This window comes from Arachis hypogaea, chromosome 10 (genome assembly GCF_003086295.3).
Source record: "Arachis hypogaea cultivar Tifrunner chromosome 10, arahy.Tifrunner.gnm2.J5K5, whole genome shotgun sequence".
NCBI lineage: Eukaryota > Viridiplantae > Streptophyta > Magnoliopsida > Fabales > Fabaceae > Arachis > Arachis hypogaea.
The window spans coordinates 498,171-514,911 of NC_092045.1; the positions used below are offsets into that span (position 1 = coordinate 498,171).

Genomic DNA, 16,741 nt, shown 5'->3' on the forward strand with positions numbered 1-16,741 from the left:
TTTTGGAATCAGTTCAGTTCAGCTTGATCACACTACCCTACATAGTTGATAGTACATACATCCTCATAAATTCTTCTACACTCAGTTTGTCCACGTCGTAATTATGAACCTTAAAAGTTGGACTATTCATTACTACACTATAAGATAAAAAATGTTACTTAAGTTATTTATATAGTACAGGTAATGAATAATGCCATTTTAATTTTATTATTAAAAACTTTATAAATATTATTAGGATTATTTTTAACTGAAAATTATTAGGACATTGCCTGGCAAATTCTTTTGATAAAATTAGAGTGCATTTTACTTACATATATATCCCATCATTGTATGTATATTTTATGTTGTTGATATTAATTGATAATAATCTCAAGCCAAGACACCAAAAAATGAAAAAAGGATAGTTAGTAATCACAAAACGTTAATTTTTGTCACGGACTTACTTCAAAACACATGTCCCTTGTTTTTTTATGTGACCTATAATGTGTGTAATAAAATAGGGTAATTCACGTAAATAAATCAACATTTATCTAATATTCCCAAAATGAAAAGTGTAACATAAATTATTCCAATCATATTTTTATGTAGATCAAAATAGATAGACTAGATTTAGTTCTCAATATAAATCGAAACAGTTTGATTCGATTTATACATATTTACATGTTGTGATAGTAGATCTAATCAGGTTATTTCGATTTATACATATATGCATGCTGTCTTAATAAATCTAATCAGTCTATTTAGATTTACTAAGATAGTATGCATGCATAAATCAAAATAATCTGATTAGATTTACGTTTCGAATTTTAATTTGTAATTTGACAAAAATGACTAACATATTATATCAACAAAATTATCATAATTTATGAAATTAAGTATAAAAATTATTTTCTTAAAATATTAATATAGTCTATCTCTACTGTTATTTAAAATCATCTATTTAAATAATTCAGTACAAATAAATATAAAAATGTTAAATAAATTTATTAAAATAATGAACCATAATCTCAGATTTGAACCAAATTTCAACTCTTTAATATGATTATTGAATCAAATTTTCAAATCTCTTTATTTTTTTTGGTTTATAATAACCATTTAAATCTATCAAGTTAATTTAGTATATGATTCATTGAGATTAAATTTATTATGTTCTATCTTAAGTATTTCATAATCGATCTATATTTATATTATAATTTTAAAAATTAGTTCAAATCAATTGATTGAATTAATCGAATTAAAATTTGATAAGTCTAGAACTGTCTAGATAAAAAGTTATTATTGCATTGTTGAATTAGGCGAGAACTATCTAGTAAAATCAAACCGAAATTCAACCAATTTTTATAAAAGAGCCAAAAACAACATTGTTACATTCATCAAAAAACAAAACATAAAACTCTAATTTTTTCCTAAACTCAGTAGTCAATATCTTATTCTTATAATTTTTCTTCATTACTCCTTTGACAAAGCAAAATCCTCTCTGCCACCGTCGTCGTATCTGTTCAAAATCATTGTATGTTTTCACTGTGTTCGTCTTTGACACTATTTAAAATCATCGCCCCCATTGCAACTCATCTCTCTCGTCATTCTTTTGTTGCATAATTGCTGTTCTGCTATGCTGGCTCTATTTCATCGCTCTTCAGCACTTTTTTACTCCAATTTCGTCGCGCTCCAACCCTCGTTTTCTTTAGTTTCGCAATACTAACAACTTAACAATCTTAAACCAATTAAAATAATAATTACAATAAAAAATACCTTCTAAGACACAGATGTGAGAGAGCACGACCGAAGGTTGGAGGCGACAAAAATTGAAAAAGAGATGGCCTACAGAACAGAAATTTTTTTTGATGAAAAAACAAAGAATACATTCTTATTTTATGAAGTAGTTAAAGAATAATAAATTAAAAAATAAAAAAATATTTTGTCTCTAAAACTTACACTTATGAACTATAAATTATATATAATCTTTAGTAGCATGAAATAAATTATAAAAATTTCTATCAATATTAATTTTATTATTTTATACTAATTAATACACATGCATATAACAAAACTATTAAGGTAAATATTATATTTATAGTTAATTATAGGTGATTGATAATTAATATAATTAAAATGATTGATAATTACTATAACTTTTATTAAATATTGATTTTTATATAATTATGAAAAGATAATTTTTAAAATAAGTTAAAAAAAGAGTAATAATGCATCGAATCAATGTTTTGGGTGCCAGAATATTACTTGTTTAGAATAATATAATGATCTAATGATTATGATTACACCCTTAGGGCTGAGGGCAATAAAGCCTCATTGACTCGAACAGAATAAATAAAGCTTTAATTTGTTAATTGATTTTTGAATAGAAAGAAAAGAAGAAAACGATTCGTAAGCTGTGACGTATAACACGTTGACATGTTCTTCCAACTGAATTAGAGTGAAGACGACCACTCTTCTTCTTCCTTCTTCTTACAAATAAATAAATTGTGTGTTTCTGAATCTATCACTCAACTTCACTCGCCCCACTCACCAGGTTTGTTAGATTCGCTTCTCTCTTTCTTTTTCTCTCTCCTTCCTCGCTCACACTTTCTTGTTCTTTTCGCCCTCCATCTTATCGTTATTTACTCACTAACTTTTTTCCTTTTCCAGAAAAAAAAGGTAAATCTGATAACTTTTGTGTGCGTGTGTTGGCTTAATCTTCACTTCACTTCCAAGTAAATATACTGCAACTGATGATTAGACACTAAAACACAGCAATAAGAATCTTATGCTTGAATTATGCTTCTGTTTTTTTTTTCTTTTTTTTTTTTGGGGATATGCTAAAACAAATTATACTGAATCTGATGGAGTAGAGCGATGGAATTTGATTCTATACATGGAAGTTTTCGTCTTCAAAGTTGGTATCTTTTGTTTGGATATCTTCTTACTATATTATTCATTTTTTTTTTTTTTTGATGAGGTCTCCCTTCCCCTTTTCAAAGAAGTTGAAATAGTAATAAGTTCAGCATTTTGCTATTGCGAATAATGACGGTTTTACTTACATATTGAAAATTGAAAGTGTAAATGCTTGTTTTGGATTATGCACTCATTTGAGGCGCAGCTGATTCTGATTGGTTATTGAGTTTAGGGTCTCATCTTGCTGCCAAAGGAGAAAGAGGGGAGCTTTTTGTGCTGATGCTTTTTGCTTGAACTTCTCCAGTAAAGAATTTTATAGCAATGGCTTTTGAGCCATTGGATTGGTATTGTCAGCCAGTTGCAAATGGAGTATGGACCACAACAGTTGACAATGCCTTTGGAGCTTACACTCCTTGCGCGGTTGATTCTTTGGTGATCTCCGTTTCTCATTTGGTGCTTCTAGGCCTGTGTGTCTACCGGATATGGTTGATTAAGAAGGATTTCAAAGCCAAAAGGTTCTGCTTACGGTCAAAACTCTATAATTATTTGCTTGGGTTGTTAGCTTTGTATTGTGTGGCCGAGCCCTTATATAGATTGATTGCTGGACTATCAATTCTAAATTTAGATGGTCAGACTCAACTTGCTCCATTTGAGGTGAGCTATAATTCTGATTACGCATATGCTTGTATGATTTGATTATTTTATTGTATGAATTTGCATGCTTTTGAAATCTCAATGCTTTCCCTTGTTCAATATGTTTGCATAATCGTTCTTTGCACACTATACCTTTCCTTTCTTGTGATTAATTCTTTCCTGGCAGATGTTGACTCTGATAAATTTAAACGTGTAATAACATTTACAGATCACTTCACTGGTCATTGAAGTTCTTACTTGGGGTGCTATGCTGATTTTGATTGGCGTCGAGACTAAAGTTTACATTTACGAATTCAGATGGTTTATCCGATTTGGTTTGCTGTATTCTATTGTCGGGGATACTGTCATGCTCAACCTTATCATTTCTGTGCAGGAGTTGTATAGCAGGTTTGACTGTTTAACCATGCCGTATTTATCGTACTAAGTGACTCATTGGGTGATTATGACATGATTTAACCATGTCATCTTGTATTTCAGCGCTCATCTTTGTTTTTCTCAATCTCATATCTTTTACTTCCTTTTTACAGGTCAGTGCTGTATTTGTACATAAGCGAGGTGGTCTGCCAGGTATATTGTGCTCTTTAAGTTAATGTAACCTTATGATAGGTGATAATGCATTTGTTTTTAGTAGCTGGGTTATTGATGCATAACATTATGTTTGTTTGTTGGCTCTTGCATAGCTTCCAATGAGAAAGCTGTATCTAAAGTTGGTAGTAGCCTTTTTTAATCTGTACTGGGTTGACATTCTTACAAATTTGAGCTTTCTTATTTGATTTATTGTATAAACTTGTGACATATTGTACAAAGGAACATATAAAAAAAGAATACTGTAAATTGTTATATACTGTGATGTGCTAACATAATACAGTTAGGTGTATTACGCATACTTGTATTTTCATGATAGTAAATTGGATCTAGGAATGCTTGTACAAACCCATCCTAAAACTCATGATACACACTGACCAGATAGTACACTATATAATTCCAGCTGATATATAGATGTTAATCATGCCAGGCTGTTTTATTCCCTTCTGCCAATTGCCTGCATAAAAATTTCTGCTACCTGCCTTTGATGTGTTTGGATAGTATTCTGTTTTTTCCCTATCTATTTTGAAGCTGATTATCTAAAGCATTAACTTAGGTTGCATACAATCTTTTCAATTCTTTGTTGCAATTTGTTTGGGTGAAACACATGCATTGTATAGGGTGTCTCTTTATCATTAAGTCTATTATACTTAAAGGTTGTCTTTATGGATTTTGTTTACTATTGTAGTCAAGTGGTTTGTGTGTGTATGTATTGTTTGTTTTTATTTTTTTAGTATATACTTGTTTTCTTCCAAACAAATAGCTATCTAGTATATACTGGGCGTCTTGCTGCATTGTTGAATTCATCCTCATTCTAGTAATTTTTATTTTTTCTGTTGCTGCTTTAGAGAGTATCTATTTGTTCCCATACTTTTAATTTACCCCAGTTGGAATATATGGAAACATCTATCTAAAAGGATAAATAATAAAGAAATAATATTTTATCTCTTCTACAATTCCAGGCTTTGTTTGGACTACTTTTGCTTGTGTATATACCTACTTTGGATCCTTATCCGGGTTCTACCCCTGTTCGGAGTGACTTGGTTGTTGATACTGCATATGAAGAACTGCACGGAGGAGAGCAGATATGTCCTGAAAGGCATGCAAACATATTGTCAAGTATGTAAAATTGTATTTGCACATAGGATATCAAGGATACTTTCAAAAATGCTATAATGTTAAGTGGGTTAGAACTTTGAAGTGTTATGTTCTGGGCTGATTGTGCTATAAATTTTTCTGTTATTGCTGCTTCTGGTATTACGTTTGGCTAACTGAAGTAAAATTTGCCAAGATATGCTGTATGTGATTAGGAGTCCTGGCTTTTATTTCTTGTGTTCATTAATTTTGGAGGTAGCATAGTGCAAATACCATTCATAGTAATATCTTGCATGGATCCTCGCTGTTTCATTCTTATTTCTTTTTCCTCGAGCAGGAATCCTTTTTTCTTGGATGAATCCTATCATGAATCTAGGATATCAAAGACCCCTTACAGAGAAAGATATATGGAAGTTAGATACATGGGATCGGACTGAGACACTGAATGAAAAGTATGAGTTTTCGCTTTGCTTAAGCTTTCTTTTGGCATTAATTGTTGTATTTCATGTTTGCTTTATAGTGCCTCTTGATTCTGTAGGTTCCAGAGATGTTGGGTAGAAGAATCTCGGAGGTCGAAACCTTGGCTTTTAAGAGCATTGAATGCAAGCCTTGGTGGGAGGTATGACCGATTTGTGTTGAACATGATAGAGTGTAGAAGATAGACAATGTTTTCTGGTGTTACTTTATGATCACTTGCATAAGTTGAGAGTTGAGACCATCAATAATGGCTCAGAATGAGAGGGCAGATATTGAAGTAAAATGGTGCTTGGCACTGATAAGTTAATCTTGGCCGACAAACTTAGACTCCTCTATCTTCTTCTGTGTAGTAAAATTAGTTCGTGATGATGAAACCACTTATTGTACAATATATAACTGAATGTTCTTTACTTCTTTTTTTTCCTGACTTTGTTTATTTTTGTTCATGTATCTCATTTGTGTTTATGCATTCATATATCTTTGTGCTTCTGTTTTCTTGTGCTTTACAGGTTTTGGTGGGGAGGATTTTGGAAGGTAATGTTCTATTTCTTTTGTTTATATAATCATTTCATTTGGTCGCTTTCAATATTTACATGAGTTAAACTTTGCTGTATGTCAAAATGCATTGTCAATTTTAATATCTTTGTTAATCTGTTTACAATATGTAGATTGGAAATGATCTCTCCCAGTTTTTGGGCCCACTAATATTGAATCAGCTGCTAGAGGTCAGTTACTGTTTTACTGAAATCACTGGTTAACCACCTCCAGTACAAGTTATAGTGCTCTAACAAATTCTTCATTATTATTTTGTTCTAACAATTCTCTATCACTTGATGTGTCCTATTAATTGCCTGCAGTCTATGCAAAATGGTGATCCAGCCTGGATTGGATACGTTTTTGCCTTCTCAATATTTGTTGGAGTGGTATGATACAAAATCTGATTAAATTGTAGATGATAATGTTGTATTCTTAATTTTCTGTGATTAATGATACCGCTGGTTGCTTCATATTCAAGGATTTAAATTTGAATGTGTTTCTTGTACCCCTTTTCTAATTGCTTCTGCATAGTTGGATTGCTGATAAACATTGAAGACGCCATCCGTTTTTGAATAAACTAGGGCAAATAATTTAAAACATATGTAGATTTTACTAATTAGGATTCTTTCCTATCTGAATTTCTGTTTGATAGGTCTTTGGGGTGTTATGTGAAGCTCAATATTTTCAGAATGTCATGCGTGTTGGATTCCGGCTAAGATCAACACTGGTAATTTTATTATTGTTTCATTTCTTTGTGTCTTAGATCTTTAATTCCCACCTAGTAGGTTGTCAAAGAATTGCTTGACCTAAAACCTTAACTCATAAAGTTAGTTGCCAACGATGATTTTATATGTGAAATCCCAATAGGCTTGGAACAGAATGTCTTACATGCTGAAACTAGATGCTCAAACAAGTAGAATTCATTGGTCACTCAATCACACTCAATACTGAGTTTGTTATTCAATTTTCCCCCTTTTATTTTCTTTGTTGTAGGTAGCTGCTGTATTTCGCAAATCATTAAGGCTTACCCATGAAGCTCGAAAGCAATTTGCATCTGGAAAAATAACCAACTTGATGACTACTGATGCCGAAGCACTTCAGGCATGGTTTCCTTCTATTGTCTTGTGCCACAAACATTCTCTGAATATGTTTGATGTTTTAATACTACTGTTTTGCAATTAACGTCTGGGTTTTTTTTACCCAAACAGCAAATATGCCAGTCACTTCATACTTTGTGGTCAGCTCCGTTCCGCATTACCATTGCCATGGTTCTTCTTTATCAACAACTAGGTGTTGCTTCCCTTTTGGGCGCTTTGATGCTAGTCCTTATGTTTCCATTACAGGTACAGGAGTTCACCTGATTTCTCTAGTTTGTTTTATCCCGACATTGCTTTGAATCTATTAGTTAAAATGCACTCTTATTACAGTATACTGCTTCTGTTCCTCTCTGCATATCTTTTATTTTCTAGTCTCTTTGCATTAATGTACTGAGGTGGTAATGGATATAACTTTATTTTTTGAGAAATTCATTCATAAGCTAATAGTCTGGGTTGTTAACCATACTGAAAAACTTGAATTAATTTTATAAGATTCCCTGATCTTAATGTTGCATTTTGTGGGAGCAGACATTTATCATCAGTAGAATGCAGAAGTTGTCTAAGGAAGGATTACAACGTACAGACAAGAGAATTGGCCTTATGAATGAAGTTTTGGCAGCTATGGACACTGTAAAGTATGTTCTTTTGAACTTTATAATAATTTTTTTTTAAAATTTAAATATCAAGTTCTAACCATTCTGTTGTTGGCTTTTCTGACATGGCTTAGATGTTATGCATGGGAGAGTAGTTTCCAGTCTAAAGTTCAGAATGTCCGAGATGATGAATTATCATGGTTTCGAAAAGCATCATTACTTGGAGCGGTATGACACAAAGCCAATATTTAATATTCATGTTTCAATAATTTTTTGGACTTCAGCTTATTTATCTTGGCTCCTTTTTTCAGTTTCCCTAAGAAATTCATGTCTGTATTGCATTCATGTGCATCCATTAAGATAGTATAATAGAACGAATGGTGGCCTGCACCGTATTAAGATGGTGAAAGTAAAAGGATAGATTTAACTCTAGCCAAATCTATCAATGTTATAAATCTAAATTAGATCAAGTACAATACTAATACTAGTAGACACTTAAGTTCACTGGTAATGGCTGTCATAAACATAGTAGAATTCAACTGACCTCATGATGCACTTTTGTAGACTGACCTTTCTAAATACCTATCAGAAACTAGATAGCTGCTTCATGAATGTGGTCACCATTTTATTTAAATCATATTCTCTCCAATCATCATGAACAAAAGAAAATGCTTTATTTCTGATATTTGCTAGCTTTGCACTGTTTGAATTTTTCTTGAAATTCAAGTGTTGAGCATGGAAAACGGAAATCCAATGTTACAACTTTTTCTCATGTTCTTACTGACTCCAGCTGTTTTTGTTCTAATTTTTCTTTTTTGGCAGTTAAATGGATTCATACTGAATAGTATTCCAGTTTTTGTAACTGTGATTTCATTTGGAATGTTCACCTTACTTGGAGGGAATTTGACACCCGCAAGAGCTTTTACATCACTTTCTCTGTTTGCTGTGCTTCGGTTTCCTCTCTTCATGCTTCCTAATATTATAACTCAGGTTATTCTCCATTGTAATTTTCTTTTGTTTTGTTGATTTACCAGCAGGATAATGACGTAATGCACCCTTCATTCTTGTAATCTCTATTAGTGTTTGTTTTTCTATTAAATACTTATTGTTGTTTTGTTTCTTCTAAAATAGCAGAAAGAGTGTTAGTTTCTCTAGTTTATAATGGCCAAAGCGGGTGGAAACTTGTATAGTATTATTGTTGCTGATTGAAGACTGAATTTTCTTTTGTTTTAAGGCGGTTAATGCAAATGTATCATTGAAGCGTTTGGAGGATTTGCTCTTAGCAGAAGAGAGAATACTTTTACCAAATCCACCGCTTGAGCCAGGATTACCAGCCATCTCAATCAAAAACGGAAACTTCTCTTGGGATTCCAAGGTCCATGGTCTTGTCATTCTATGCTTGCATGTTTCATCATTCTGCATAGTTGACTTGCACAAAGGACATCTGTTCATCATTACCTTTTTGCTGTGTGCAATTTTTATCTTCTATGGCCAGAATTGAAATGAATTGTATGATATTATTGTACTCGTATTATATATCTTCCTGGTAGCTCTAAATCTCTTGTTTTCTTTATTCAGGCAGAAAGGCCTACATTGGCGAACATAAACTTGGATATACCTGTTGGTAGCCTAGTTGCAGTTGTTGGAAGTACAGGAGAAGGGAAAACATCACTAGTATCTGCAATGCTTGGAGAACTTCCTGCAGTTGTAGGTTCAACTGTTGTTATGAGAGGGACAGTTGCTTACGTACCCCAAGTCTCTTGGATTTTTAATGCAACTGTAAGTTAATAGTATTCATAATCATGTATAGTGATGAACATGCTTAATAGTTCTTAATTTTTTTAACAGAACATATATATCTATTGCTATTGGTATGCTCAGCTGATAATTGACTCATACAACTGTTTCTTCAGATGCATTACAAATGACCTCTTCCACAAGCACTATAATTTTTCTCGTTGCTGCTACTATAACCTTTTAATTCGGAATTATGGTTTGCATATGAATTAGGTTAAAAAAGAGTTATGGACAGATAATATATTTTTCAAGTTTATTTCAAGCTATCTTTTGTGTAAGTTGTTGGGAGGAGACATTGGAGAGCTTATCCAAGAGATCTTGCTATCTTTTGAGAATTTCATGTAATCTTAAAATCCAGTGACAGCAAGATGATTTGGACAGGGCTCTCACTTTTCTGATGCACGTGGAATAATTTGTGTTCCAATTCAAAAAATATAAAATTAATCTGAAGAAATTCACAGTCGCCGAAAATTTCTTACTAGTTATGAATTGATTTTATGGTTTTGGTAAGGGTAACAAGGTTCAAGGCTGTTAGCATGCCACTATGATATGATATGTGGCTTATAAAAGTTATTTCTGCAGGTGCGAGATAATGTTTTATTTGGTTCTGCCTTTGACCCAATAAGATATGAAAGGGCAATAGATGTGACTGAACTACGACATGACCTTGAGTTACTGCCTGTGAGTATATGCACTACTTATTGCATTTAAGTGGAATATAATGTGTCAAATTCTTCGTTAAAAGTTGGTGGCATTTGCTTGTCCTTTCTCTAACATGCCTATCAATGACTAGGGTGGTGATCTTACCGAAATTGGTGAAAGAGGTGTGAACATCAGTGGTGGTCAAAAGCAAAGAGTATCCATGGCTAGAGCTGTCTACTCCAAATCCGACGTGTACATTTTTGATGATCCCCTTAGTGCTCTAGATGCGCATGTCGCTAAACAGGTTATGCTGAGTGATTCTACTTTACATACCTGTTGTTATTAACAGAATGTTTTCTATACACAAGATATGGTACATATTAACATATACATGTTTGTACTTTGCAAAGTTACACATTATGAATGATGCATGTGATTGACATGCTTCAGTATTGCCTTTTAACTTAGTCTACTGATTCTCTAAATCCGTTCTTAAAATTCCTCCAATTGTAACTAAAGGTATGCTAGGCACGTTCCTCCAACAATAAAGAAAAAGGAGAAAAAGACAACAATGCTACTAAGGTAGAAAAAAACATTGCCTCATGGAAGAGGCACACCTAAACTATCCAAGTCACAGAAGCCTTGCAATGCCTAATCTTAGTACCTTTGATCATACTTTCTAATAGCGAAATAGTTGCTGACAATGTTCTGATAGTTGTTGGGTACTGTATGCAATTGATCCCCCGTTTATTGCTGACTGTAAACTGGGTTCCATTTATTATCTTAACGTTGTGTAGTATTTTCCACTGCATGTCATTTCAGGTTTTTGATAAATGCATCAAGGGAGAATTGAGAGGGAAGACCCGAGTTCTTGTTACAAATCAACTGCATTTCCTTTCACAGGTGGATAGAATCATTTTGATCCATGAAGGTACTGTGAAAGAGGAGGGAACATTTGAGGAGCTCTCTAACCAGGGGCCATTGTTCCAAAAGCTTATGGAAAATGCTGGAAAGATGGAGGAGTATGAAGAAGAAACGGTAGATACTGAAACTGCTGATCCAAAGTCCTCTTCAAAACAGGTGGCCAATGGAGAACTTAATGATACTGCAAAGAGTGGGAGTAAGGCAAAAGAAGGAAAATCTGTCCTTATTAAACAGGAAGAACGGGAAACAGGTGTTGTCAGTATGAAAGTTTTAGCAAGGTAACATGATTCATGCAAATAGTTTTGTATTGATTGCAATTTAGTGGTTTGTAATCATTTACTAACTACTGGATGTCTCCTTTTGATACCCCTACAAATTATTAGATGTGCTTATGCACATGCACAAACATTTACATTGTGAATATGCTTCTTAATCGCCACTGCCATGCTCTACTTATGCATAATCCTGATGGAAATCTATTGGAAAGTGTATTATTTTGCAAATTTTATGTAGTGATCCTGTTTTCTTGGTCTTTTTTCCCCATTTGCTCCTCTTTTTATCATACTATCTTGAATATTATTGTTGTCCTTTCAGATACAAGACTGCATTAGGAGGTCTTTGGGTGGTTGTAATACTCTTTGGATGCTATTTCTTAACAGAAGTGTTACGAATTTCAAGTAGCACATGGTTGAGCCATTGGACTGATCAGAGTGCTTCAGTGGGCTATGATCCTGGATTTTATAATCTGATATATGCAGCTCTATCATTTGCTCAGGTATAGCTCTCTTGTAACATGACTGAAGAATATGGTGTAATTATTCCTTTTGCTTAAGTTCTCATTCATTTCTGTCACATCTGTATCAGTGCAGTGTCTGCTTTTTGTCCCATGAGAATCCATGTTACTCTAAACGCCTGCATTCCTACTGAATTACATCTGTGGAATATGATCATTTGGTATTTTTCTCATTATTTTCCCTTTCAGGTTATGGTGACTTTAACAAATTCTTATTGGTTGATCATATCAAGTCTATATGCAGCCAGAAGGTTGCATGAAGCCATGCTTCACTCCATATTACGAGCTCCTATGGTTTTTTTTCATACAAATCCACTTGGAAGAGTAATCAACAGGTTTGCAAAGGATTTAGGTGACATTGATCGTAATGTTGCCCCATTTGTCAATATGTTTCTGGGTCAAGTGTCTCAGCTCCTTTCAACATTCGTCCTGATAGGGATTGTCAGCACAATGTCCTTGTGGGCGATAATGCCGTTGTTGGTACTGTTTTATGGAGCATATCTCTACTATCAGGTATTGACATTGTTTTCTTGCTTACACCGGCTTCTATTTACTTTCTGAAACCCTAAACGGTATCCGGCATTAGATAGTAGAACGTATGGATTTGAAGTCTGTCTAAATATACTTTGCTGACATGCTAGTTTTCTGGTGATGTAAAGCTATCTTATGTATTGTAGAAATTGAAATACAAACAAGTCTGTAGGTCATACATTTCTATCGACATATGAAAAATGTTCCTAGTGATCTGATTTAGCAAAGCTATCCATTTAGGAAAAGCTCAAGTTAACATATTAGTTTTTAGTATCCATCATCAATAACTATGAAGAAGTTTGGTCTAATTACCTTTTATATCATAAACCAGCCTTTGTACCTATTGCAATTATTATTATTGTTGTTGTTGTTGTTGTTGTTGTTGTTGTTGTTGCTTTGCGATGGATGATTGTTACTAAACCAGCATTTGTACCTTATGCAATTTTGCTATGGATGATTGGTTTAATGCACTCAAAATCTGACCCTTATGCGAGTTGAAATAATTTCTAGATTAGGACTGTTAACCACGAAAAGATTTTTAGTAGTGTATTTATCACTAATTCTTTGATTTTTGTTCTGGTTTTCTCTCAAATTTCAGTAGTAGAATTCATTATTCTGTTTGTGAAATTGAATTTTGAGGAACTCATGTCAGCATCATTTTATTCATTTATAGAGCACCGCCCGTGAAGTAAAGCGCTTAGATTCAATTAGTAGATCCCCTGTTTATGCACAATTTGGAGAAGCACTTAATGGTCTATCAACAATTCGCGCTTACAAGGCTTATGACCGCATGGCTGATATCAACGGAAAGTCCATGGACAACAACATACGATTCACTCTGGTGAACATGAGTGGAAATCGATGGCTTGCAATTCGATTGGAAACTCTGGGAGGTCTCATGATATGGTTTACTGCAACCTTTGCGGTAATGCAGAATGGGAGGGCCGAGAACCAGCAGGAATTTGCATCCACCATGGGTTTACTACTTAGTTATGCTTTGAACATTACCAGTTTGCTTACTGGTGTGCTCAGGCTTGCTAGTTTGGCTGAGAATAGTCTAAATGCCGTTGAGCGTGTTGGCACTTATATAGATTTGCCTTCAGAGGCACCATCCATCATTGAGGATAGTCGCCCCCCTCCAGGCTGGCCCTCATCTGGATCAATCAGATTTGAGGATGTTGTACTTCGATACAGGCCTGAACTTCCTCCTGTCCTTCATGGCTTGAATTTCACAATTTTTCCAAGCGATAAGGTTGGCATTGTAGGAAGGACAGGAGCTGGAAAATCTAGCATGCTTAATGCTTTATTTCGAATTGTGGAATTGGAAAGAGGAAGAATATTAATTGATGATTGTGATATTGCAAAGTTTGGGCTGGCTGATTTGCGTAAAGTTCTTGGCATTATACCACAGTCCCCTGTTTTGTTTTCAGGTATTTAAGATATAATATTTTCTATCGTATTTTCATATTCGCAACTTAGCCTATACGGATTCTGTTCTTTTGTTTCCAAGTTACCAACTGACCTGAAGGAAGAGTAAGTTGAGCAATAATGTTGTAAGAATGGACTTATTTCTTTTTTTATTATTATTATTTTTTTACTTATGGTAAAATGGACTGTAGATCTTGAATTTTTTTGAAGTTAATAGATCTGTTTTGGCCATAAGTGGAAAGAATCTTTTGGGCAGGAAGGGAATTCTAACTCCTTTTAGAGCCACATACTAAAGGTTATTGATCATTTGATTTTTATAAAATACAGTAAGGAAAAAAAAACGAATGAGAAAATAAGGATAAATATGTCAACATGAAAGTCAAGAAATTCGTTGATCTACTTGAGTGAAGATTGGAATACTTGTGATGTCAAAACTGGAAAGCAATAATACGTGATGGTGGTGTTGATTTTTATAATTTTTACTCTGTAAATTGTGAAGCATATTAATCTTTGAATTAATGTAATTGTATTTATATTAAGCTTAATTTAAATTTTTGTAGGAACTGTAAGATTTAATCTTGACCCTTTTAATGAACACAATGATGCTGACCTCTGGGAGGCTCTGGAGAGGGCACATTTGAAGGATGTGATACGGAGGAATTCTTTGGGGCTGGATGCTGAGGTAAATTATGATTTCTTGATTACACTCTGGCTTTTTTTGTACAGAACCATTTCTATTGCTGCGTATTTTTACAATGGTCAATAAGTGATGTTTTATTGAAAGCAATATAATATTTATGAAAATGTTCTTTGTTTAGGTCTCTGAGGCAGGCGAGAACTTCAGTGTTGGGCAGAGGCAACTGTTGAGTCTCTCTCGGGCATTATTGCGTAGATCAAAGATATTAGTACTTGACGAAGCCACTGCAGCAGTAGATGTTAGAACAGATGCCCTCATACAGAAAACAATTCGAGAGGAATTTAAATCGTGCACCATGCTCATCATTGCTCATCGTCTTAACACCATCATAGACTGTGATAGGATTCTTTTGCTTGATGGTGGTAAGGTAAGCACTGTATTTAAATGGTACTGCTGGTTAAATCTTATCATATGGTTATCCTTTGGCTCTAATGTAAGTAATACTAATGCTAATTATACAACATAAAATAATACTGATGCTAGCTTCTTATGTTTAAAGGTTCTTGAATATGATACCCCTGAAGAACTGCTATCAAATGAAGGCAGTTCGTTCTCTAAGATGGTGCAAAGTACAGGAGCCGCAAATGCCCAATATCTACGCAGCTTAGCACTCGGGAGTAAGTCAGATAGGGAAGAGAGTAAGCATAATGATGGCCAGAAAAAATGGCTTGCTTCGTCTCGCTGGGCTGCTGCAGCTCAATTTGCCCTTGCCGTCAGTCTCACCTCATCACAGAATGACCTAAAAAGATTGGAAGTGGAAGAAGAGAATAGCATACTCAAGAAAACAAGGGATGCTGTGATAACTTTGCAGGGGGTTTTGGAAAGGAAGCATGATAGAGAAATCGAGGAATCTTTAGACCGATACCAAATATCCTCAGACAGTTGGTGGTCATCACTCTACAAGATGATTGAAGGTATGTATAACTTTGTGCCATCTTTTACATAGCCTTCCCTTGCAATGAAGTTTTTGAAAGATTAAATTCTGAGACCACTTCATGTTTTGTCCATGAATGCATTATCCTCCCTCTCCTTTCTCTTTCCCTTTTTTCTCCTATATATGTTGTCTCAAATATTTCTAAGTTAGAGATAACCCTGGAAGATATGGTATCAGAGCTAAATGAGCTTAAATTTCTAAGATTAAAGAATCTCAGGTTTTTCAATGTGGTTGGAGATGAAGTGTAAGCTTCTCACTGTGTAGATGATGTAATTGCATGTCTTTTTCGTTTTTGTAGGTCTTGCAATGATGAGCAGACTGGCCAGGAGCAGGCTTCATCAATCAGACTTTGATTTTGATGATAGATCAATTAACTTTGATCAAGTTGATATGTAGCCAAAGCTGCACTGTTATATATTATCACTGCTTCAAAATAATTGTTCATTTGTACAAACAATTATTGTGAATTGCAGGGAATATAACATGTGCCACAGTCCCACCAACTGACTCACATACCCAAGGTTGTGCTAACTCTATTTTTGGCAATGTAGCTCCATCACTCAGCCATGAGACCTGAGTTCGAAAATGCAATAAGTTTCATTTTGATCTTAATCCAGAAATTAACCCAATTTCCCTTATCATTTGTAATGTAATTTTTATTGCCCAAAATATATTAGGGAAAAAAAAATATCTTTTAGGTCTTGAATACTTGTGTTTGGATTTTGGAAAAAGATTCTCTAAAACTAAGTGAGAAAATAAAATGTTAATTATTCTTAAATCAAGGTAATAAGATTTACATACGATGAAATTATAAATTCAGTAGTGATTAAATGTTTATATATTTATTCTACTAATTTTTTTATTTTAGAAAAATTTCCTTTTTTGATCATGTTATGCCACAAACTTACACTAGTACTGTTATATTCAACTATTCCAAGCATGTTTCAAAATCCCAAATCCTCGTCAATCAAGCAATTATACTCAAATGTCTTACATGGAATGGAAGACGAAAAAGAGTCTCTTGCTTTTAGACCCAGTGTGTGAAAATTACCTTTATATTTCCAT

General features: G+C 33.9%; 1 protein-coding gene across 3 annotated transcripts; it reads left to right on the plus strand.

Moving 5' to 3' along the window:
* Positions 1 to 2,265: 2,265 nt before the first annotated feature.
* On the plus strand, positions 2,266 to 16,454 carry LOC112714341 (ABC transporter C family member 2). 3 transcript variants are annotated; one of them, XM_025765923.3, is made up of 28 exons: positions 2,266 to 2,530; positions 3,125 to 3,546; positions 3,755 to 3,933; positions 4,074 to 4,113; positions 5,094 to 5,250; positions 5,564 to 5,678; positions 5,765 to 5,845; positions 6,213 to 6,237; positions 6,372 to 6,428; positions 6,561 to 6,626; positions 6,893 to 6,967; positions 7,234 to 7,341; positions 7,449 to 7,583; positions 7,866 to 7,972; positions 8,065 to 8,158; positions 8,753 to 8,920; positions 9,165 to 9,305; positions 9,509 to 9,709; positions 10,310 to 10,408; positions 10,521 to 10,673; positions 11,192 to 11,571; positions 11,888 to 12,068; positions 12,276 to 12,599; positions 13,291 to 14,047; positions 14,606 to 14,727; positions 14,864 to 15,109; positions 15,242 to 15,656; positions 15,975 to 16,454. In XM_025765923.3, the coding sequence occupies exons 2-28, from the start codon at positions 3,214 to 3,216 to the stop codon at positions 16,070 to 16,072; spliced, it is 4,857 nt and encodes a 1,618-aa protein (XP_025621708.1). In that variant the 5' UTR covers positions 2,266 to 2,530; positions 3,125 to 3,213; the 3' UTR covers positions 16,073 to 16,454. The 3 variants fall into 3 exon arrangements, with proteins under 3 accessions (XP_025621708.1, XP_072061721.1, XP_029145327.1); XM_072205620.1 differs by having other exon boundaries at positions 2,507 to 2,655; XM_029289494.2 differs by lacking the exon at positions 2,266 to 2,530 and adding an exon at positions 2,645 to 2,893.
* Positions 16,455 to 16,741: the final 287 nt, after the last annotated feature.

Coding starts and splice junctions, on each gene's coding strand:
- LOC112714341 (XM_025765923.3), top strand. CDS start 3,214: ATGGCTTTTGAGCCATTGGATTGGTATTGTCAGCCAGTTGCAAATGGA. Junction 11,572..11,887: donor AGTATGAAAGTTTTAGCAAG/GTAACATGATTC, acceptor TTGTCCTTTCAG/ATACAAGACTGCATTAGGAG. Junction 12,069..12,275: donor CAGCTCTATCATTTGCTCAG/GTATAGCTCTCT, acceptor TTTCCCTTTCAG/GTTATGGTGACTTTAACAAA.